Here is a 24,827-nt window from a genome sequence, read left to right on the forward strand (position 1 = left end):
TGTTATAAAATCAAATTAATTTCAATATTAATGAACAAAGCCACTCACATTGCACAACATGTAATTAAGATTCCTACTACTTCTTTCTGAGCTCCTTCTATTCACTGCCCCACCAAATTATTAAAACAAAGCAGTTACTATGGTAACTAATTCATTCTCTGCATTATTATATTGTTTCTAAACATCAGCATCTAGTCGTTCTGACTTACATGCCCTAAATTCCAGTTTGAAATCCTAAACTTTTGTCTTGTTTGTTAGACAAGCCCTTTACAATCTATGCATTCATGCATATAAGGATAGCTCGAGCGCAGCTGCTTTTGTTTATTGCAAGAAGAAGTAACTGTTACTAAATTATCTGAGTTTGATAAATTGATGGTGCCTGCATGAAAGCGCAGAGCAGCATTCGGGGAACAAGCATGGGAGTTAGTTGAGCACTGCACAAACAGGCAAACAGGACCATCTGCATGTTAGATAAACTAACAACATCAACAAAAAGATGACTGGCAGATGTTGTGGAAGCTACATAACACCTTCCTAAGAGGAATTTGGTACCCAGAAAAAACACATAAGAAAGAAATGAATAGCAGGGAACAAGACAATGATAAAGTTGCCTGGGAAAAAGTTTTATTAGCATTTAATAAAACTATTTCTTCAAATGTACACTCCTTGACAAAGAGAGACATTTATCATGTATTTAATTAACACTTATAATTATTCTTAATCACCTATTAAGAGGAGTCAAACTCTAATTGTATTTGAGTGTCATCATCTAGCATACGAGGAAACTTTCTGAAACATACAGGTAGGATCAAACGAATAAGCAGTGTTTCTTCTTCATCTTTTGCTGTCCTACTGCCATTGCCTGTAATTTTTATTGGGTTTTTTTGGTGTGTCTCCATTTAATTGGCAGAATGAGAGGTTTGAAAATTCAATGCATAGGATGATACTTTCACAAATAAACATCAGGAAAAGGGAAACATGAGTAATTTTGAACAGCTAATTTCTGCCTTAAAAAACAAACAAATCTACTCAAAGTCCCAAGCAATTTAAATTTAATTCTCACAGGAAAGGAAGGAAGAAGGAACCTTCTTATTTAAGTGTGTGAGCAGGGTGATGAACCACTGCAGTACTGGATCTACAGTGGTACCCATGGGCGTGCTTTTACCTGCTGCAAATGCCATGTACTTTCACGGTTGGCAAAGCCTCATTTTGTAAAGGGATTCCAAGACTATTACAGCAGCCTGCTGTTATTTGTATCACAGCAACTATGTAAGTCTCCCACTGACTGTTTTCTGTCAAAGGCAAGGCACGGAGGTGGAGAGGCAAGTTGCTTTCTAACCTGCTGTCTGACTTAGGAAGAACTAAAAGATAAAACACAGGTTTCTTAGCTCCAAATGACCCGTCCATCAGACCACAATGACTTTTCTAAGGAGGACAGAGATTCCCTGCAAGACATTCTTCCCCTGGCTAAAGCCTCCATGTAATTCCTCCTGTTTAAGCAGCGGCAACCTTCAAGTTCATTACTGACCTCATGGAACAAGGATTCAGCACTAGAAGACTGTCTCCACTTTTATTTTCTTGTTTCCACTTGCATCATCACACTCCCATCCTGACTGCAGTAAGGGAGGAAACAAAATAAAAGCCGCCTTTGCATCTCAGACAGCACTTCCCTAGGGATGGGATCTGCCTCTGTGAAAGCTGAACATGTCTGCTTTAATTAGATGACTATTTAAATTTTTCAGTATGTTTACCTAGACGCTTAATCTTTGTACAGTTCAGTTTTCCACAGCCCAGTGTAAAGCAATGTCTAAATCCAGCGCTTCCAGAGCATCTTCCCTGACCCCAGGCAGAACTAAGTATATATTACCACCAAGCACTTAAACTTCTAAAGCTTTTAGAAGTTTTACCAGGCACTGTATAAAAGCTAAATATCTAGTCCAAAAGGTTTTTTAAATTCTGAAGATTACTCAGGAACTAGGTGTGGATGAGGTGTGGTTCAGTATTGGATTCTGATTCAAATATATACATACGATATTACAAACACAATCATTATAACCCTGTAAACCCAGTGTCAGGCTGTATTGTTTACTGTATTTAACTGGTTTTGACACATTAAATATAACTATTTTGACTTCATTATAGCAGTAACATGTAGTGTTCTGGATAAATCACAGCTGGATGTAACTGCTGTCTTCATTATTATATCAATATACCAATGAAAATACAACTATATAGGTAAAATCTGTAATGCTGGACACCACAGACACAGCTTTTCTTTAAAGCATTTGCAACTTAAATCAGTCACCTGAATGTTTCAGCAAAATTTTAAACTGTCTTTGAGATTCTCTCTGTGGGTTCCTCCCCCCTCCCCCAGTTTTCTTGTTAAAATAATGTTTTTCATTAGCAGCTACTGTTCAGCATCATTTAGGGCAAAATGGGCTTTTAAGCAAATTTTCTTTCCATACAACTTGCATTGTTACTAGTAATACCTCTGGAACATTGTAGTACCTTAAGTGCATGCAAATTCGAAAGCTGTTTAGGTAGCACATAATGAAGATTCAAATTACAAAAGCAGGTTACCACAGCAATACAAAAGAAAGCCAAAACCATCTTGCACCATAAATACTCAATATTAAGGATAAAAACAAAACCCAAACATAAGCCTGTGAATAAGCATTTCACCTACAATTATAATGAGATAAAGGATGTTTGGCATCGGGGTAAACATGTCCCAGATATACAGATAACTTTCCTTACCCTGTGGTAAGTGGCACATGATCTTGTTACTTGAGGACTCATGGTAGCATCATTTTCATTTTACTATTTCAAAGTCAACTCATCTTAGTCCTTAGAACAGCCTCCCTGGTCTTTGAAGACAACTCTTATAGAAGAGATTAAATATTTAACCTAATTCTCTGTATTTCAAGCTCATAAAAATATTTTCAAAGTTCTTACAGGCAAAAGACAGAAAAATAGTGTTGAATAGTTAGAACACCCTTGGACACAACATGAGAACCTATGCTTTTTTACCTTAAGACACTTGTATCTGCGAGTAACTTGGGTTATTCATAGAAAACTATGCTTGCTTAAACACTTTCATTGTTACAGTTGAAAGATTTGATGGCTGCTCCTGCAGAAGGATTTTGGTTGCTTTTACTACCTGATTCCCAGTTTATACTGGATTGCTAGGAAGAAAAGGAATTTTCTCAAGTTTAAAATCTTTATTCGTTTGCTGAAGGCAGTTAAGATTAGAAAAGCACAATTTTGTGAAGGTTAATCGGTCCTTTATGAAGAGGCAACATTCACTCAGGCAACATTCACTCAGGAAACCACAAATGATAAAATATTAGGAATCTTTTAGCTCCCTCTGCTGCCCTAATCCTTCAATAAGCCGCCTTCTCAAGTCTGTCAAAAAGACACCAAGCAACTCTGCAGCCCCATTAATCTCTTTTCAAGAAAGATCTTGGCATATTTAGTATGCCTGGTACTAAGATCAGTATGCGTAAAGAAAACTCTATAAAGTACTGTGTGATTTACAATTCTCTGCACATTTTAGTGTTTCCTTTCTTTCCCTGATATCTGACCATGAACATTTTCAAGTTTGGATGACAGTTAAGAAAACTGATAGCTCGTTTTCCAAAGAACTTGACATCTGCAATTGCCACTTACATAAGAAAGAGCTAAATGCACTCGCTGCCCAGAAACATTTCTTCCTCCTTCCTTTTAGTTACAGATCACCTTACACAGTACATACCAACTTCAGTGAAAACTGTTCTTTTTCAACTCAGGGAAAACCCAAGCATTGCCAAAGTAGGCCATCTCCCCCATTAATATGCAGAAAACTTGTTTTAACTGCCTAATTTCGCAACTGCAACAGGTCAAATCACAGTTGACACAAGCCAGATATGGTCAATCAATGGTCATGAAACACTTGGTATTTGTCAGTCTGGTACTTTCCACGAGTTAAGAAGCCAAGGTCTCCATTACATGCACAAAAAAATCAGGTAAGAGAATGGGGCTTTTTTTTTTTTTTTTAAACTAAGTCACTCTGTATTTCAAGATTTCTTCATAAATTTGGAAAGAAGAAAAACTAATTCAATTCATATCTGCTTTTTTCTCTGCAATCCTCCTGGAACCATCAATATACATCTGTTACGAACTGAAGAGCCACCTTATTAAATCTCATGCTGTATAGCACCAGAAGCAAAAAGAAAAAATAAGAACCTTTAAAAACACAGATGTTTCCTTGCAGGGAAAGCAAGCCTAGACCATATCCTTGAAAAGAAACTATTCCTTTATCGTGGACTTTTACTGTCCTTCAAAGAGGTTATCACTTGGTTATTTGCCAGTAACTGGACCTTCCCAAAGAAAGGCTGCCCTTCATAAAAGCAGAAGATGAGAGATTTTATCTGGAATTTCAGAAAATCATCCTATTTATATGCACTTTCTTTTCCCATCTATGATCCCAACCATTTCTTCTTAGGTAATAAAGCAGCACTCTTAAAATAGCTAGAATACATTTCAAGTTTTCTTCTGGGCACTTTTAAAAAGGAGGCGGCAACCTGTGTATGAAGAATAACCTTAAGATGAATACCAGTGCTGCATAAAAAGGAAAAAAGACTTGAAATTGTTGTTGAGAAGCTCTGAGCTGTGCCAAAATGCTTTTTTCTTCCTCAAAACAAGAACGAGACAAACATACAACATCTGTCTGGGGTCATATAGGGTCTTCACAGACTTCTTGTACTTGCATACACTACAGCTTCTGCTATAAATATTACATGAGGTGCTCTGGAAAGAAATTTCTGGTTTCAAGCAATCAAACTGGAAAAGTCACTCTCACAATTTGGCAGTTACATTTCCAGCATTGTGCTGTAGTTTAATCCCCAATACCTGTGTAAACAAGCAAGAAATGTGAGAGGAGACACCCCTTTTCCTCCTCCCAGTTCCACCAATGTCCCTGAGCTCTCCCCTTGACAGACTTTCCTAAAGCTTGGAAACCCACCAAAAGCAGTGTCTGACTGAGCAGTGTATATTATACCATGTAATGTATTTAAAGAAAATGCACTATGTTCATCAAACCAGTTCATCCATTAGCACCCAGCAAACTCAACAGAGGTCAGACATCCCCAAGGTAACCTCCAAGCAATGGTCAGTAAAACATACACACATTTAATTAAAGATTTCTAGAATATAAGCAAATACACAGCATTGTTTACAGTGTTGTTACAATATAAAGTACAATAATACCTTAATTAGAGATAACAACTTCTCGAAATGGCAAAAACATTTAGAATTTTTCAAATTACCCACAAAATGAACACATTTTATTATTGCACTGTGACATTTCCAACTGTTCTGCCAAATGTATACTACTATAATTATGCTTTGCAATCACCAGCATCACCGGAGAGGGGGACAAAGAACAATATAATCAGTAACTAATTAATCTTTCATATGCCTTGATGCTATTTATCTTCAAGGGAAGAATCCTGAATGCTATTTCATAAATGGTGAAGTGAGTTTAATATTAGCATCTCAGAATAACTAGACTCATGTCTTCATGCCCAAGTCTAATTCACAGCTACTGGGGGAAGTTAGAAGCCAGAATTCAGTATCTGGCTTTTTCAAGGGACAATCTTCAACGGCAGACCATTGAAACGTGCATGAAAACATAATGGCAAACAGCTTGAGGATTAAAAGCAAATATTCAGTTTCATATTTAAGAAATCACTGAAGGGAATTATAGGTACCTCAGGGGCAAAATTACTTGGCTGCATCAAAAGACAACTGACCTCTCCCAGAGGAATAGAATCAGGGTACTACACTGAGTATCCGCTGAAATTCATCAGTACTACTACCATACTACTGTTAACTCACAAGGTAAATCCAGTGATGCCTGTCCAATTTGCTGCTTAGTTTGCACAATTAGTTACTATAAGCAAGTGTGCAAATTACCTAAAGCCACAGGAAAACAGTTCAACTCAGTAACAGCATGCACACAGTTATCCAACTTAAAAGAGCATTTGTGTAACCCATGAACTCCACAGAAAAAGCTGTGTGCATCCCTGTGCACATGTTCCCAACGTGAGCATTTCATTTTGAGAATCAGGCCCATACCACTCATTTTTCAGAAACTGAATTTCAGCTCATTATCATCCCCTCCTCAAACAGGGCTACAGGCAGTAACGAAATGCTCTATGTCACCACCAGAATGACACCAGTGTCTCTTTATAGATATCATAATGTATTAATGTCTGCCCATCACAAGTTATGCTCAACAATTTATGAAAACATAGGTATTAGTAATAGTAGCAGTTAGCAATAGCCTGGTTTTAAGTGGAACTTGCAGTAAGAAGATAATGCATCTTCTGAGAGAAAAGGTTAAGAGAAGAAAGCTATAAACAGCTGACAAACAAAATAGCTGACAGAAGATAAACCACCTTCAATAGCTATACAGGTCATTGTAATTCCTGAGCTTTGTAAAACATTACAGACATTTCTCAAGTATAAAATACTCAGGCTGTGTTACTGAAGGCACATATATCAGCAAACAACTCTGCATACGTAATTTTTAAACATGAACATGACCATATGTAGGGAAAAGCCTTTTTAAAACAAACCAACCCCTAATCTTTATCCCACTTTATGCACTTGCAGGGATAGTGATTTAAAACCGTCAGCCAGAGATGTGTTTACACACCTCAAAGAACATTTGGACATTTGAACATACAGACACTCAAGAGCAGAAAACAGCTTGGACACTTTAAAGAGCCAATTTGGATTACCATAACCATAAAATTTCAAGCATTTTTCCATATCCATCGTTCCCCCCCCCCCCCGCCTCCCTTGATCATCTTCTGCCTGGTCTTCCCACTATTTTTCCAACATGGTTATTTGTCTAGCACGTGGTAAATGGGATTAGGAAGCAGAGATAACTAAACAAACTTCTTTCTTATGTTATTTTTCAACTGGATCAATTCCCTACCCTGCATGGCCGCACAGATTTTACCATAGGATGCAGTGAAGTGTGCAGGGCTGGGAAAAACAAGTCAGACACAAGACACTGATTAGATGTGAACTCGAAGCCTGGGGGATGCCACTGCTATTTTAAACAGTCACAGTGGCTACTGGTCTGTCTTCGACAACATTCCTTGCCACAGCATCGCAGACTCTATTTTCCTCTTAAGCTGTCCTGTTGATCAACATAGTAAGCACAAAAGGAGGCTGAAATTCCACCACCTGGGTTGAGCTGATCTAATAGCTGCTGCCATCAAAAGGGAGAGGTTTCTGTCCTCACAATTTTGCAATTCAGCTCATTAACAAAAGCAAAACACGGAGTTAATATTGTGCATTTTTTACTGAGGGGTCATATACGGAAATACAGGATGAGGACCTGAGACTGACAGCAGAGAAGAGGACCATGCACTGCACCACTCTTAGGTCGCTTCCAGCTGATCCAACTACAAAGCTGCCCAGAAAAGGGGGCAGCCTTCCCAAATTCCCTGACTGCAGCAGCCAGTTCTCCATTTCTCTGAGCAGGGTTTGGTCACCAGTGAGCAGATTCAGCACACTGCTTAGCCAACCAGTCTAGGTGGGACACAGTAACAGTTTCGACCTGGCAATCATGGGCGGGCTCGGCTGGTTTTAGAAGCAACTAACAAGGAGATTAATCATCTAAACCAAATGTGGAACTGCACCCTTTGATACTCTGGTGAAATGTCTCTTTCTCTGGCCATGTAAGGGTAAATGGCCCCAACGCTCCTCGATCCTTTCCAACTGCCCCCTTCAATGCAACTCCTTTGTCAGCTGAACAGTGAGGAATTTACCTAAGTGGAAAATATACCAACAAAAAAGTTTCTTTTTAGCATGAGTCATCTTCTCAATCTAGCTCATTACACGGTTACACTCATATTGGCACAAAGAAAGGGGGGGGGGAAACAAGGACAGGAATCAGCTGCCAGGGACAGCTTTCACCAACACAGCTGCTGCAAAAAAAGAGTCTCAAGACCAATTTGTGGAGGAGCAAATGTTTTAACTGCAGTTCACTGCTTCAGTATTAGCCATGATGCAGGGACAATGTGTCCACAAGTCCGTACACTTTTCCCATCATATCAAAATGGGTTAGTGAAGAAGTTAACTATTCCCTTCCCTTTTAAGGAGAAGCTAACATTTTAATATAGAAATTCATTTAGCCCAAATCTTACACCATATATTCTTAAAAATAGTACTCCTTGTCCCTCGACCTGCTTTCACACCAACCTTAAAAGCAAATGAACAAAGAATACCAGGAATATACAACTGGGTCATCTGTGACTTATGCAAAATGACTGACCCAAATGATTGCACTCCTTTCACTAGAATTCTGGCTATTTTTATTAAAACGCGTTAAAGTTTGGGGGGGTTGGTTTTCATTTTATTTTCTACTTATTTCCTAGCATCAGATACAGGCTGCTAAATCAATCTATATAAAGCAATCCCATAGCAAAAGACCCTAGAGAGTATTGTGTGGTCATCTTATCCTTTTGTGATTATTATTTTATATAAAACCACAATATTTCACAATATTTGGGTAGAACACTGTAAAATGCTAAGATGAAAGCAAACTTAACTGTAGGATAGCACAGAGTTCACACATTAGTTTGCTTTTATTTGTCTAGATCTCTTTTCACCCAAAACCAGTATTGCTGCACAGTTACCACCATCTCAACAGGAACTGCAACTCAATTAAAAATACCGTGAATGACCAAAAAGAGTTCCAAGTCTTCAGAAATATCAGTAATCCACAAAATTAACACAGTTAAAAGCAGAAATTGAAAGGTCTAACCTTCAAATATGCGATCCAGACGTTGCCGCTTCACTTTGTGTTTGTCCATTAGTGACATAAGAGTAGAAGCTCAAAGAACGTCTCCACACAGCTTGGTGATGGTCTTCTCCAGCCAGCCACAAGTCAGAAATGCTTATTTTCTTTTATAAACTTATTTTCACCTGTGAACAGGAAGATAAACTTCTTTAAAACACCTTTTTGTCACCCCATCTCTTTGCAGAAAGATGATCTATATGTAATTTAAACCATTAAGGAAACACATAAAGGTTTTTAAATCATATTAGGTAACCAATATTTCAAAACAAACTGCCTTCTAAACAGGCAGAGATGCAAAGTGCACAGCACAGCTCAAACATATCCGTGTAAGAAATGTTTCAAGACCTTTCTGCCTTTTGGCTCTCAAATATTGGCCCTTTCACTAAACACACCACCAGCTAAAGAAGGTATCTTGGGCAGGCACAGGTATATGATTGCCATAAAACAACAGAAATGTGTCCACCTGGAATGAAACTGGAAAGCCACACTTTTGCATCAGAATACTCACAGTCAAAGAAAATATTAATTCTTTACTTTTAAGCTTTCAATGGTAAAGCAAAGCAGAGTTTGATACTTGGAAGTTGAAGGAAATAATTGAGAGAGCACAGACCTGAGGAAATGCATCACAGTGACAACACAACGCCAACATCTATATCAACCAAATGGCATTTAAAGCAGGTTTATGCATGACTAGGCAAGCTATTTGGCAGCAAATACAGCTAAGCACTTTTCAGATCCCATGTATCTGGGCAAAACAGCGTAAGGGTATTGCAACAAGCAGTCTGCATTTTAAGCCAAACCACTGAGATGCAGAAAGGGGGGATGGGAACAGAGAGAAGGAAAATCCCTCAACAAGACTCTAATCACAGCAGTAGATTATAAAATGCACAGGAGCAAGTGGACGGTACAGAACAACAGATCCTCTATAAAGCACAGTCAGAACATCACTTTAATATGCCTTTAAATATCTCAGTAGACATTGAGAAACAAACGCAGAGAACTCTGTACAGTGCACATGGCAACGAGCCCAATAATCCACCTCCCTGCTTCCTTTTATTCCTGCCCAACAGCTTTCACCATCAGTTGGATAGCATTAAACAGCCTTACAAGTGACTGAACCCAGAAATCTGCTTGTTTCTGTCTAGAGGCTAAACTTTTCTAAAACCAAAACCAGAGGCACATTGCATCAACATATTATGAAGATTCATGCACTCCGAGTGCAATGATAAAGAAAATATTTTTAATATCAAGAAGTGCACATGTGCATTAAAAGAGGCGTCTTTACCAGCACTACCCTCCTCGGTGCATTTGGACTTTTAACAAAGTTCCTTTTGTGTGTTTATTTTAATTTAAAAATGGAGCTAACATGCAACATTCATCATGTTTTTAATGCTTTATTCAGCCTCATCCTCCTCTTCCCTTTCCCTTCACACCTCTTTTTCTCTATCCTCAAATTCAAGATTCTTCTGCTGTTTTGTGTAATGTCTGATTTCTGCTGTTTTGTGTAATGTCTGATCCCAGCTGAATGTAACATCCCATCATGAGCAAGAGAAGAAAAAATGGATGAAGCATAGAGAAGACCAGTTTTTTCTCTTTAAAAACCAAACAGAATGTTGCCATTTTAGAAATTTTCTGTTACATTTCCTAATATCAATTATTCTTACAAAATACAACATTCACTCTGTTATCAGAGTGCACAAACATTATATCAAACCTAATACGTATTTTCAAACCTTCAAAGCCTGCTATACAGCCACCTGCCTTTGCTCAAGCCAACACCCCAAACCTGTGCAGAAGATCAGTCCTAACTTAATCTTTAATTTATTTGCTTATCACTCCTTCCTTATAATCTCCTTCCTTCGATAGTCACATTAAAAGATCTGGAGAACAAGAAACAGAAACCAGAATATAATGAACATTTTAAATACTAGTGTTGGTTTAAATTTTTATAGCTTATTTAATTTCCCATTTTGTACAAACATATATGCCTGCTGGCCTCCTTGTGCTGTTTGTTTATTCATTCAGCACAAGATTTTTCCACTGTAGTCATTCTCCATACAAAGCTGGATGACAGTTGTAAAAAACAGACCATCTGTAACTACTGACCTACCACTGAAAGTGTCACCAGATGTTTTCTATCTGTCTACAGTAGCTTCAAAGCATATAATATAAATTGAGGGGGTTTTCTTTTAAACATAATTTGATAGTATTTTTTTATTCATAGGAATTTGTTGCAAGTGTAAAAAAAAAATACATTTTTGAGCAAAAAATTAAATTAACGTGTTAGCACAGTTCTAAATTTAACCCTCATAAAGTTTTATTATACTACATGTTCCAACACAAAGAGAAGATGATGATATGGGAAACATTTCCCAGCAAAACAAAAGCCTTATAATTATGGGAGCATTAGTTACTGCAATTACTAAACCACAACATGAATAATTGTATTTGAGAAATTCACTAAAAATACAAGCACACTGCCTAATGAATTAAAATCAGAACAAAAATACCAAATAGTACTTAAGATCAGACTTCTGTAGTTTGATATTTTAAGATAAAGTGAGAATCCAAGTGATATACCAATATACACTGTTTATCATATATGTCAAGTATTAGCTACAAAGCCATCTGAGATACCATCAATGTACAGAACCCTTTTGAGCAGTACAAATTTCAGATTAAAATATACGCTGTTGAAAACAATATAAGAGGTTTTTCTTTCAGTTAAGCAAATGATTCCAGTGTTTGAAAATTCTTCTAAAGATAATATGCCTCTGGGTATTGCAGTCTGGAACATTTACCCTTTCCAAGACTTCAAGATAAAATGAAAAAGGAATCTCCAACATCTTATAGGAGAGTGAGCAAATCATACTAGCTAAAACAGGAATTATAAGTCAACTTTGATTTCAGCTTTTAGATAACAGCTAACATTGTAATAGAGTAAAGGATAAACATAAGCTGCAAATGAGAAGATTTGAAGGAAGGTCCATTCAAAACGCACTATCTTCTCGCCACATAAAGAGGATGAAGAGGAAGTAAATGAAGAAGTTAATTTAAGTCAAACAGAGGCTAATTATACACATACTGGTAGGTTGAAACTAACTCCATGTCATCAGGGAAGAACTCCCCTCAAACCCAAAAGGTTGCAGCGTGCGCTGCAGGACCATTTCCTTCGCATCAGTCTAATGGGAGAATTTTGTGTCAACCAGATCATGCTTCCACTAACAGGTGGGGAAAACCTACCCCAAAAACAGTGAAGCCTGTCATGCATCACCTCAGATTAGTTAGCCCACTCACAAAGAAGTTTGAGTATAAACTTTTCTAAGCACAGTCTTTTACCTATGCAGCTAGGAATGGCAAAAGGCTGATGTCTACTTTTCCTCACGGTCAGCTTCTGTTGCATGAAAGGATTCGTAGGCTATCCCAAATCAGATGATGAGGCATAAGAAATCAAAACCAGAAATTAAATTCACAGAACAGACTGATAGATCATTAACACATCAAGAATAAGCTTATGAAGTTCCATGTTACCCTTGGGAATCTCAACCTTCATTTAATTTAACTATTCTGACATATGGTCCTTGGTGTGAAACTATATTGAGTTCCTGAAATATTTTTTCTTTCTACTATTTAACTTTCAAAAAGTATCATATAAGGCTACTGTAAGTTTGTATATTCTATATTCCATTGCCATCAGGTTTTGATTACCTAAAAAAATTAATTTCCAAGACAACGCAGACTAATGCTTTGCTGCTGCTTCTCTCCCACCCAAATCAAGACCTCTATTTTCCATGACACCTCACAAGCCTTGAATGGCCCATAAGGCCATTCTGCACAGCCCTGGAAGCAATAATACAATGAAAGTGGGTGTTTCTCTTGTTATAAATATTTTAATTACCCTAAATAATTATACATTTTGCAGTAATTATTTGTTTCAGATAGTAAATAGATCATCAACCCCCCTGCCATGGGCACAGACACCTTCCACAAGACGAGGTAGCTCAAAGGCCCATCCAACATGACCTTGAACACTTCCAATGATGGAGTATCCACAAGTTCTCTAGGCAATTGTTCCAGTTTCTCACCACCCTCATCATAAAATATTTCCTTTGTATATCCAAGTCAACCACACCTAAGATTTCATGGTAAAACAGTCACAGTCATCAGTGAGCTGTGTGGTGCTGCTCATGGCAGTGAGCTCACCAAGTGAGCATCACCAGTGGCACTCACCAGTGCCGCTCACCAAGCAGAAGGATGCCTTCTGCAATGGCTGTTGTTGCAACTGTATGACCACCAATGCAAATATGTGACCTCACATTTGTTCACCTGAACAGGTAAGAAAAAACAACAGTTTTGAGGGGTTTTTTTTCTGTTGTTTTCTCCTCTCCTCACCTATTGATGTTTGAATATGACCAGAAGGACCCACAGGATGCACACCAGCTTCACAGCTAGATGTCAAATATTCCTAGCATGATTGTCTCACCGCCCCATAGTGAAGAACTTTTGCCTAATATCTAATCTAAATCTCCCCTTTGTCAGTTTAAAACCATTCCCCCTTGTCCTATCACTATATGTCTTATAAAGAGATAGGCTCTAGCTCTGAGAAATGGAAAAATAAAGTTGATGATGTGAGAGAAACATTCTACTTGAAAAAGCTGTACAATTTGTAGTTGAACATTTCTCGTGTCAGTAGCAGCAGTATTGGCTCTGCATAAAACCAAAATCTTGGATCAGAGGAATGGTAGTTTCTAATGGAAGTCAGGTGACACTTCTCTCTCACTGAAGTTACATAGTGTACTACACCTGCCCAATTAAAAACATAGAGGAACCTCAATTAGGAGGATGCTTAAACGGAGACAAAGACTTTTGTTTGCATGTTTCTTCAAAATGCAACAATAAGACGACTGCTGCAATAACTGGAACATCCTATCCTGAAGTTCCGCAGGACAGCATTTGTTCTTACATTTTATTTCCTGCTGCTATCCTCTTCTGGAGATACTGTGACTTATACTAAAATCTGCTGCAGAATAAAACCATCACATCACTTTCACTGTACTCAAAACTACTCTTGCAAAGATTTAAACTACATTTAAAAATAATTGTGACCTAAAGAGCAGAACAAAAAGAGATTAACTGCCAGAAGAAAAAGTATTAGGTCAGACTTTCTGTGCAAAAATTGAAGTTATTCCATCTTGTCTCACAAAAATTAATACTGAATTGAGAAGAAAATATATAATTATATTTGCTTGTCAGACAATTTATCTTACCATGAAACGTGGTTAAGCCACTTTGCCTTACCATTAGATGTCAGTACAGTCTAACAGAAACCGTACAGGGAGCTTCAAGATCAATAAATTAATCACAAAAGTGAAGTGATTACCGAATTAGATGCCAAGAAGAATGTTAGATACTATTTAGAAAAGGACTAAAACCCCAAACGTTATAATGGCATTACCTAAATCTAAGATGCTTCTATCTCAAAAGAAATGGAGAACTAGAAGAAGTGCCAGCACAGGCAGTAAGAACGGTTCAAGGCCTGGAATAGCTTGCTGCAAAGGGAGAAAAATTAATGTAGTGGTACTCCCCAGCCTGAAGAAGACACGACTGTGGAGAACACAACAAATGCATACAAAATATGTACCATGTCTCAACTCAATGTCTAGGGAGCAGACAGTGAAATAGTAAGCCAGCATATTAAAAACAACAGGAAGCTTTGTCACTGAGGATCTAATTAGATTGTAACATCTGGTGTCACAGGTATTATGGATGCCAAAACTTCAAGTTTTTACTTGGAATTAGTAAGTGCTTACAAGGAATTAGACAAGTTTATAGAAAACACATCAGTGGTCACTCATAATGGCCACAATGCAAACCCAGGTCAGAAACCCATACTGGTACATACCAAAGGCAAGAAAAAAAATCAGTGCATACTTGCTTCATTGTCAAATGCAGCAATCACTGAACTATGTTACGCTGACCAGATGTCCGTTTAGCTCAGAATCCAACAGTTGCAATGAAATTACATGCTTCATGAAGAGCAAGAGCAGAACAAACATGATACTTTCCCTAAGCATGCACTAGTGACTACTCTTGGAGACAGGACACAGGACAGATGGACCTGGAGTCCCTTCTGACACACGGACACACCTTACATTCTTAGGAAATGCAGAGATATGGTACAAAAGGGACTGATCCACCCATGCAGAAAGTGAGGTCCACAGCGCACAGGGAGGCACAAAAGACTACCTAACGCAAAATAAAACTGAAATGAGCTCCCAATAGTATGTCTAAAAGATACTGCTGGAATCATCAAACTGACAGTCTCGCCAATAGAGATCGTAAGAGACACCTAGAAAATCATCATACTTAAAAACCTGCCAGTTCCATGGACTCCAACCACCATGCTACATGGTAAGCTCTTCCAGAAACAAGGGTCCTTTACTACTAAGTGGTTTTGCTTAATTGTCAGTTTAGCTTAAACTTCCAGTTATAGATTTTTTTCATCCAAATTTGCCTGGGCAGATGGGAAGAACTCCCTCAAGGTCTCTGCACAGGTACCTCTTGGGTACCACCAAGTCATCCCTTAATCTACTTCCAGAAGAGACCAAACTCTATGATACTCTCCTAGAAAGTCATAGAATCATAGAATAGTTTGGGTTGGAAAGGACCTTAAGATCATCTAGTTCCAACCCCCCTGCCATGGGCTAAAATGTGTTAAATCTTTGCAGCATTAAATTCAACAGCAAGTCACTAAAATACTGGTCTGTGAGTCTAGAACAAGACAAAGCCTTGCAGGAGCAGTTATACTGATGTCCAATACAGAAGAACCTTTACCATTCTCCTTCACAGACCTTGAATACATTCTGGGACCACATCTAAGATGAAAAGACATTGCACTTGGTTCAGTTTAATCATCACCAGTGCAAAGCCACTTCTTTTAGGATGGGGTAGGTCTAAGTACCCTGTAAGCATAGCCAACAGTCTCTCCCTCTGTATTTATGACCTAAAATTTGAACACAAGTTGATCGAGTACACCTTATCAAAGCAAACTGGATTGCTCTGCAGCATTTCCATCTCTTTTTTTGATCACATCAGCAGTTTTTACTATATTTATCAGTGAAGGGTTTTTTCCTGTTGATAAAAATGTTCAAAATAAGGCCAAGAATGCCCCTTGACAGCACACCATTAAAAACAAAGCTTATGGAGTTTTGACTTATGGTCCACTATTTTTTCATACTGTGAATAACTTTTTTGTACTTTTCAGTGCTTTTTACCAAATGTCTTCCAAAATACAGTGTAATAATTTGATAATCTTAATCTCTTATTGTTATGGCACAAGATTATAAAATGATGGTTTCGACAGGGAATGAGGTAAAAACATAAGCAGAAGAGGTTGTGATAGTAATTCTGTCATTGTGTTTTATGAGATGCTTGTCTTCACCATAAGGGTTTTTTCCCCATGCTTTTTTTTCTCTCAGTAGCATTCTCTCTGAATTATGCATCTGTCCACAAGCCAACAAATTACTCACTGCTGAAAATGTGTCACTACAGATGTGTATGACTACAGAGTGATGGGAAGCATCTCTGCTAACTCAGATCTCTAGGTCATGAATAAAACTTCATTCAGAAGCTCAAACTATGACTAGAAAGTTATTAATGGCTACCTACCCGAGACACCTACAGTTTAAGTGAAATTAAAAAGATATCCTCAGTGTCAAAGAACAGTCACTCACTGAGTAATGCTATAGCTATGCTACTCGGCAAGCAGTATTTCTAATCACTTCTTTATCTTCTGAAGTCTAATATGAGAGAAAACTACTTTGAAACAAGATGATGTTCCTCAGGGGTCAGTATAGGGACCAGTGCTGTTTAATATCTTAGTCGGCAACATGGACAGTGGGATTGAGTGCAACCTCAGCAAGTTTGCTGACAGCACCAAGCTGTGGTGCAGTCGACATGCTGGAGGGAAGGGATGGGATCCACAGGGACCTGGACAGGCTGGAGAGGTGGGCCAGTGTGAACCTCATGAACAAGGCCAAGTGCAAGGTCCTACAGCTGGGTTGGGGCAATCCCAAGCACAGCTACAGGTTGGGCAGAGACTGGACTGAAAATAGCCCTGAGGAGAAGGACTTGGAGGTAGTGTTTGACAAGAAACTCAACATCATCCAGCAGTGAGTGCCTGCAGCCCAGAAAGCCAACTATATGCTGGGCTACATCAAAAGCAGCATGACCAATAGGTCGAAGGAGGTGATTCTCCCCCTCTATTCTGCTCGCATCATCCCACCTGGAGTACTGCATTCAGCTCTGGGATCCCCAGCATAAGGAGAATGTGGACCTCTTGGAAAGAGTCAAGAGGCCTCGAAGACACTCAGATGGCTGGAGCACCCCTCCTATGAAGACAGGCTGAGAAAGTTGGACTTGTTCAGCCTGGAGAAGAGAAGGCTCTGTGGAGACCATAGAGTAGCCTTCCAATACTTAAAGGGGCTGACAAGAAAGCTGGAGAGGGGCTTTTTACAAGGGCATTTAGTGACAGGACGAGTGATAGGAAGAAGTTGGTCTCCATGAGGGTGCTGAGGTGCTGGCACAGGCTTCCCAGAGAAGCTGTGGATGCCCCATCCCTGGCAGTGTTCAAGGCCAGGTTGGACACAGGGGCTTGGACCAACCTGCTCTAGTGGAAGGTGTCCCTGCCCGTGGCAGGAGGTGGGAACTGGATGAGCTTTAAGGTCCCTTCCAACCCAAACCATTCTGCGATTCCTAGAAGATCAACCTCCACTCAATTTTCTGAACAGGCTGAAGAGCTGAAAGCCTCCTTCCCTTTTGGAAAGTTGTATGTAAGAGACAGTAACTGTGTAAATGCAAGAAACAAAATATTTGGGATTTTGAGAGGCAACAGCAGTGAGACTGAACCACTTCTATGGAAAATAATTCAAAATACAGGATTTTAATTATTTGAATGAGGAAACTCAAAATTAATAAAATGTATTTAATATTTTAATGCACCTGAGAAAGCATAACAGGATGCAAAGAATTAGTCATCACTCATGACAATAAAAAGGCTAATGCCTCAGTTAATGAATTCGCTAGGAAGGGAAACAATTACTGCTGCATTTCATGAATCTCCATTGCTAGAAAGGATTCAAACCAGCAGGGAGAAAAGATTACTTTTAACCTTTTATTGATTTATTGACCCTTTTCTTTTTTTCTCCAAGAAAGACACAAACCCACATCAAAATGCCAGGCACGTGGACTCCGCACGTGAAACTAGTTCTTCTCTGTCACAGATCTCTTACTATTAGAAGTAGCTCAGGGATGTCCAAAGACCTGTGCTTTATGACTAAAACTACTGATTAAGATAGCATATGCTTGTTCACTGGCAAAGAAAGAGTGGGGAGAAAAGAAAGAAGCTATATTCTGAAAGTGAATAAGAAATGCCTAAAGACATTTAGGTTAGGAAGTTAGTTAAGGCTAATTAAGTCTAGAAAAAGAGCTGTGGGACCTGTGTTGGTTTTTGCTCTGCACCAAAAGGCCCACTATACTGTATATGTGCACACATGCTGCTGTAAGAAAGCATGTTAAGTACGGGGAAAATATCCTTCTGGATCAAATAGTCTTACTTTCCACTTGAGCAGTAAACTGTTTATGTAATATTTAAATGATATGATTGTACCTCATTTCTACAAAATTGCTTTTATTCCTAAGAAGTATTTTCGTGAAATAACTTTATTCATAAAGCAAACATGATTCTTGGCCACATTTTTAGTTTGCCCATATTACTGCTCTGTGGCAGCAACAAATCAGCAGCAGTATGAGTATCACAACAACAGGCTTTTTTTATACTGTTTACAAACCTTATAATGTAAACTTCTCATACAAAAAGCTAACATTCCATATTTCAAACTGTGCAGTGCTACAGCACTAGATTGGGTACACGACATCCCTCATGGAGGCATTTTTAAGACAAGTATAAATTCATCTTGTAATACTTTGTGTTGATCAGAATACACATTATAGAACAGAGTTTTAAGTGTTTAACCAACTAACTACTGCAGATATCAGCATTTTTACTCAATTACTAGAAGAAGAAAGAAAAAGAAGGTGCTTTGCATGATCAGACTTCCAGAGACTCTGTTTCCAGTTGTGCTCTGGGTTAAAAAAGAAAATACCAAGGATATAGTTTTGCTATTATAGCTCCTACTCTTAAGGCTATGGCAACTCATTCCAGTCAGAATAAACGATACCTGTTTTGGGTATTCATCTATTACTTCTTCCTTAGGTGTCCTGGTAAATCTACATTTTTATAGTAGCACATAAATGTGTTTTTTAAAACCGTACATAGCCATATAAGAAATTACATGTGTTTTTTTCAAATGCAGTAGAAATGCTGGACCACTACTTTCTCCCAGTTTAATGAGAAGACATTTTCCACCATCTAATAACAGTAAACCAGTAAATATCAAGTGCATTTACTCTGCATTTACCAGATATCAACATTAAAAAGGTACGTAATTGTGCAATTCATACGTGCCCATTAATAATATTTAGCAATAGCATTTCTACATTTCTTTGACATTTCTGCTATTAGAATTACATATCTGTCACACAAATCCTTCGGAAGTTTGTGGGGTCAGAAAAGCTGAACTTCTTTAATGAGCAGGTATAGCTACACTAAGAACAATTTTTTTTAAGTATTATACTAGATACTGGCAAAGTGTTTTCCTTCTTTACCAAGCAATAAAAACTTGGAGATCAGGCAATATAAGACAAGAGACCAAACAAGTCACAAGTTCTAGTTACTCTAAAAGTATCGCCCTTTATGTTTTTATTCAAGCCATCTTTGTCAAGCTTTGCACTTTCACCAACTATAAACCATAGAATGGTTTGAGTTTGATGGGTTCTTTAAAGATCATCTAGTCCAACTCCCCATCATGGGCAGAGACACCTTCCACTACATCAGGTTGCCCAAAGCCTCATCCAGACTCGCCTTGAACACATACAAGGATCCATGGATGCACAACCACGACACAGAGTTACATTTTACAGATCAAAACCAGTTTGCAAATGCTGTAAACTGTGGCTATACCCCCCCCCCCCCCAACTATTAGAATACCTATTTGGCAAAACAGAAAATACTACTGAACATTACAAAAATATCTAGAAGTATAATTGCCAGATTATTTCCCACTGTGGCTCCTTCACCATAGGGCTCCTGGAAACAGCTATCTAGTCTCAAAGGCATCACTGACCATCTTCCCGCAATCAACTTTCATACTCAACTAGAAAAGCTGTTTAACTGGAAATCCTTTTCCCCACATTTTGGTGTCAATCTGCATCTCCTGACGTGACATTCCATTACGAAATTCCCAGCCAACCACACTCCCATCGCAATCACAGTAAAATGTAAAGCATTTTCACACCTTGCTAAATTTTATAAGTAATCTCCATTGCAATTACAGGAATTGTTCATGTAGAAGATTAATGCTAGTGGCTAAGATATAGTATCCTTTAATGCAATTAAGTGTGGGGAAACAAAGAATTAAAAGTACAATTAGTCTCATGCATCTGAGTGACTGACAATTGCGTATGATATAATATCTTGTAACCAACACTAGCATACACTACTCATTTTCCAAATTGATTAGGTTTTGTCTATATTCAGCATTTAAACTCATCTGCTCTTTCTTTTATTCAGTAGTGGGAAGGCAGAGGAGAGAACTAGTGTCAGCTACAGGCTGCTCCGCTATGGAGTTCTGCAAAACTTGCTTTCCAGAAAGATACAGGGGTATAGTTTTTAAACTGGATTTCCCCCTATTCTGTTCACCCACAGTGGTGAGATGTAGTTCCTCTCAAGAGAAAGAACATTAAAAATTTGGGAATTGTGTCCTTTATCTCTACATTCAAACATCACACTCAAGAGCTCTCAAATCACAAAGTGGCAGCTTGCTTAGTTGTTGAGATGTACCTGAATGCAAAACTACTTTACTTTTACTATAAAAGAATATAGAAATTCACAGAAGAGGAAAAAATGCAATTATGAGGCACTGGAATGTGTTGCCCAAGGAAGTTGTGAATGCTCCATCCCTGGCAGTGTTCAAGGCCAGGCTGGACAGAGCCTTGGGTGACATGGTTTAGTGCAAGGTGTCCCTGCCCATGGCAGGGGGTTGGAACTAGATGATCTTAGGGTCCTTTCCAACCCTAGCTATTCTATGATTCTATGATTCTATAATTATGTTTTCATACACTGAAATCACTAAGTAGGTGTTAGAAAGCTTAGAAAGCTGCTTCATGCTGACACCAGGATGCAAGATCCCCACATTATGTACACCAAAAACCTGGCAGAGGAAGTCAGTCCAAATGCAACAAGCTATTGTGTTTTATTCCTAAAAGGTTTTAGTGCAACTACATTCATCACAGTATCTCAGTATCTTTCTGCAGTATAACTGATATAACTATAAATTTTCACAGTTTATTCTCTCTCGTATCTGGGAAGAGAGCTGCATGTGCAGCCTGCTATTTTTAGTTTCCTTATTTGAACATATATGCTGGTTTGTATCTTGTTACAGAAGAAAGATCAAGCAAGAAGTGCACTTGGCAGCTGGTCTGGAAAGCGATAAGACCGTAATAGTCCTTAATGGAAATTCATTTCAGTCCTATGCTACGCTAGGAAATCAAATTTCCAGCCCATATTAACTTGAAGGTTAGTTCTTCTTGATTAATTAAAATGCTCCTGTTACTGACGAGGGCAGGTTTTATCCAAAAAGATTCAAACTATCTTAAATTCATACCATTTTACATCTTGAGGATAAGGCCAAAGGCATGAATATAATATTCTCTCAAAAACTAAGCAGAAACTTAAAACGTGTAAAAAGACTGAAAGGTAGACATGGACAAAGTAGTTTGCATTTCTCAGGAAACGTATTCCTTAATTCCACATGAAAGTTCAAGATATGAGACAAGAGAAGTAACATTGCACATTATGTCCAGCACCCAAGGCACTAGTTCACATTCTCAAACCCTTTAATCAGTTATCAGGCAGATGACTGTAACTCTCTTCTTCTCACCACAACTTCCTGGAGCCTCCTGAAGATGACTCCTGAACTCTCTGCAGGCTGCTTATACTCCTCCTTGCTCCTTCATGGTTTTTAGCTATGCTGCTAGAAGAACAAAGCTCCTTACCCCAGCAGATCACCTGGATTATCAACTCAGTTCTCTGTAAGGAGATGCAAGAACTGAGTGCAACTCTAGTCCTCCTTTCAAATTTGGGAGTGATTCAGAACTGGTTACAAATTGCCTCTTCACTTTCACAGCATTAGCATCCCCAATAATACACTCATAACTGTTTCAAAGCTTAGTATTAGAACCCAACTAGCCAGATTATATTGTCCTATCATCAGAAAACAAGGAGACAAAAACCAAAAGCAGCTTTTCTAACTACCAAATTCAAACCAAACTTCGGAGGAGAGAATCCCAATGCTCCCTCTAAAACAAACAGGAGGAGATGCTAGAATTATGCTTTTACCAAGAAACAAATTATTTTCCTTCCCAGTCTGTATGGTAGTTAATTGTAACGGTCTAAAGGAAGAAGGAAATAGTTACTCTCTAACTCTGAAAATATATTCTACATTGCATGAAGTGCTGACCCACTCTATGTGGGGAAGAGTATCTGCCATCTCAGCAGCTGGCCAACTGCACCTTTCATGAACTGTCATTTGGGCAAAAATAATATGAGCAACTCAAATGTATAAGAGGTCAACAGCCACCAGACCAAGTGTTAAGAACAGCAATCCATGGCTGAAGAGAGGCTGTGGCAACTTCCTTAAACCGTACCTGGAGTACAGTTAGAACTAAAACAACGCCAAAAAAATCCTGTAAGAGATCTCCTGACTCAAGAAAAGGAACTTTAAATAAAACATTAACACATCAGAATAGAAGCTTAGTCCTCAAAGCTTTTCACTGAAATATTCTGCTTTTAGCTGCTAGAAGCAAGAAATGAAATAACTGGCAATAAATCCTACAATGTCAAGACTAGCAATACCACCAGTTGAATTTTCTTTGAAAGACATCTTTGAAAGTGCATATTTACAGGTGTTTCAGAAAGGAACACTAGACAGATTGCCTCACCAGCTTTCTCACCATCTTATTTACTGCAATTAAGAGGTTGGTAACAAAATATACTTAACTGTAAGCAACAAATGTAAGGTTTACAACTTTATGCAGCTACAACTTTATTTTTCAGTTAGCTGAGCTGCTGAAAACTGATGCACTTCCATCTTTGCCTCTCCAAAAATAGGGAATAAATGATGTATTGTTCTACCACTTCCTAATGGATTTAGTTTGCAACATTTCTGAGCATGATTTTAGTACAACATCCGTGCAGTTTTATGAACTAGTAATTTCATAAAATAACAGTTCTCACCATTGCTGTCATTAAGCTGCTTGTCTCCAATCCATCTCAGTATGCTCACATGCCCCTGCCACTTCATTCACCTGATCACAATATTATCTGTATTTTGATCAATTACTATTTTTCACTGAGACAACAAACAAAGCAAGTAGCCAACAAAATAAGTCTTTGTTTTTAAAACCCTCTTAAAACCAAAAGCAAACTGGTCTATAACCTGACGACAGGATTTTCATCTGTAAAGAACCAGGAATGCAGAGTACATCTTACAGTCTTACGATAAACACTCTGATCTTTATGTTTGAATTTATTGTATACAAAGGAATTTTAAACCAGGTAAAACTGGTTAATAGTTATGAAACCTGTATATATAGAAGAACACAAGAACTGGGGCACTAATTTCTATCAAGGATAGGTAAATGTTAACCTTGCTTTGACTGCTGGCATTATTTCTCCACAAGTAGATAAACTGCCCACAAAAGATAAAGACCCTGCAACCTTTTCCTGAATATTTTCAATATAATTGAAGAACAGCTCTCTCTATACATAATTAGATTTGAAAATGTAAATGTCTTTTGCTTGAATACATAACATCAGGAGTTCAACACTCCTCCAAGACAAGTATATTTGCAATTATATTACAGTTCAAAAACAAATGAAAAACTGTCCTCTGAAAAATCAAGTCTTAAAATAGACCAGAAGCACTTTTTGTGTTTTTGTTTTCTCTAACAGTGTTGCATACCTGGATTGGGATTGTTAAACTTCTCTGCGTCAAGATCGAGATGAGAATTAGCTGTATAAAAGGAGTTAAATGTCAAATTCCACATTATCTGACAATTCTACAACAGATGGCCTAAAATATTACTGATTCAGTTGCTGCTGGCGTTGGGTCAGTTCTTTACTTGTTAATTAAGGACCTTAATTTTAAACTATTATTTCGCTATAAAATGCCCATCAGGCAAACAACAAAAAAGAAAAAGAAAATACATGGCTAAAGATTCAATAAAGCTCCTTCTGTATTTGTGCAAGAATTTCCATTCTGGCTGATTAATAAAATTCAAGGTTGAAAACAAAAACTCCACACCAGTTGTTTTAATAAGATCCAGATTTTGCCTGTGGTAAGCACTGGCAGTATGCAAGTGCAGAAATGCTCAACCCTGCCCATTTCACCTCAAATGCAGAGGTATTTTATAGTTTGAGATGCTCAGATCTCAGATGCTCAGCATCCTTCTTCCAGAGGGCACACTCTGGGTTTGGAAAGCAAGTCAGAGAAGGGGTGCCAAGAGGCAGCTTTGCAGAAGAGATTCTCCACCACAGATCAGAGCTTGTTGGGAGTTCACTCATCACTGCATTGCCAAGTTGAGTTTGTCATTCCCCTTCAGACAGGGCTTGCCTCCCTGTGTGCCAGCACTAGATCTCCACATCTCCCTCCTCCCTCTTGCAGGAGAAAACAGAACATCTGATCTCTCTAACTTCAAGCCCACCACAAGTTGTCCCAAGATGCTCAGAGCTGCTCTAGGCCACCCGGAGAAAGGTCCCTGTCGCAATCTCTGACATCCTGACTCGGGA

General features: G+C 38.4%; 1 protein-coding gene across 2 annotated transcripts in view; it reads right to left on the reverse strand.

Moving 5' to 3' along the window:
• CTBP1 (C-terminal binding protein 1) overlaps positions 1-24,827 on the reverse strand; it is a 248,331-nt gene that overhangs the window by 181,653 nt on the left and 41,851 nt on the right. For both annotated transcript variants that reach the window (XM_030493189.1, XM_030493179.1), the window contains exon 2: positions 8,825-8,985. Coding sequence is in view for 1 of the 2 variants with exons in the window: in XM_030493179.1 (XP_030349039.1) it covers positions 8,825-8,882 (58 nt within the window). In the remaining variant the exon portion in view is untranslated. The remainder of the gene's footprint in view (positions 1-8,824; positions 8,986-24,827) is intronic.

This window comes from Strigops habroptila, chromosome 7, assembly GCF_004027225.2.
Source record: "Strigops habroptila isolate Jane chromosome 7, bStrHab1.2.pri, whole genome shotgun sequence".
Classification (NCBI taxonomy): Eukaryota; Metazoa; Chordata; class Aves; order Psittaciformes; family Psittacidae; genus Strigops; species Strigops habroptila.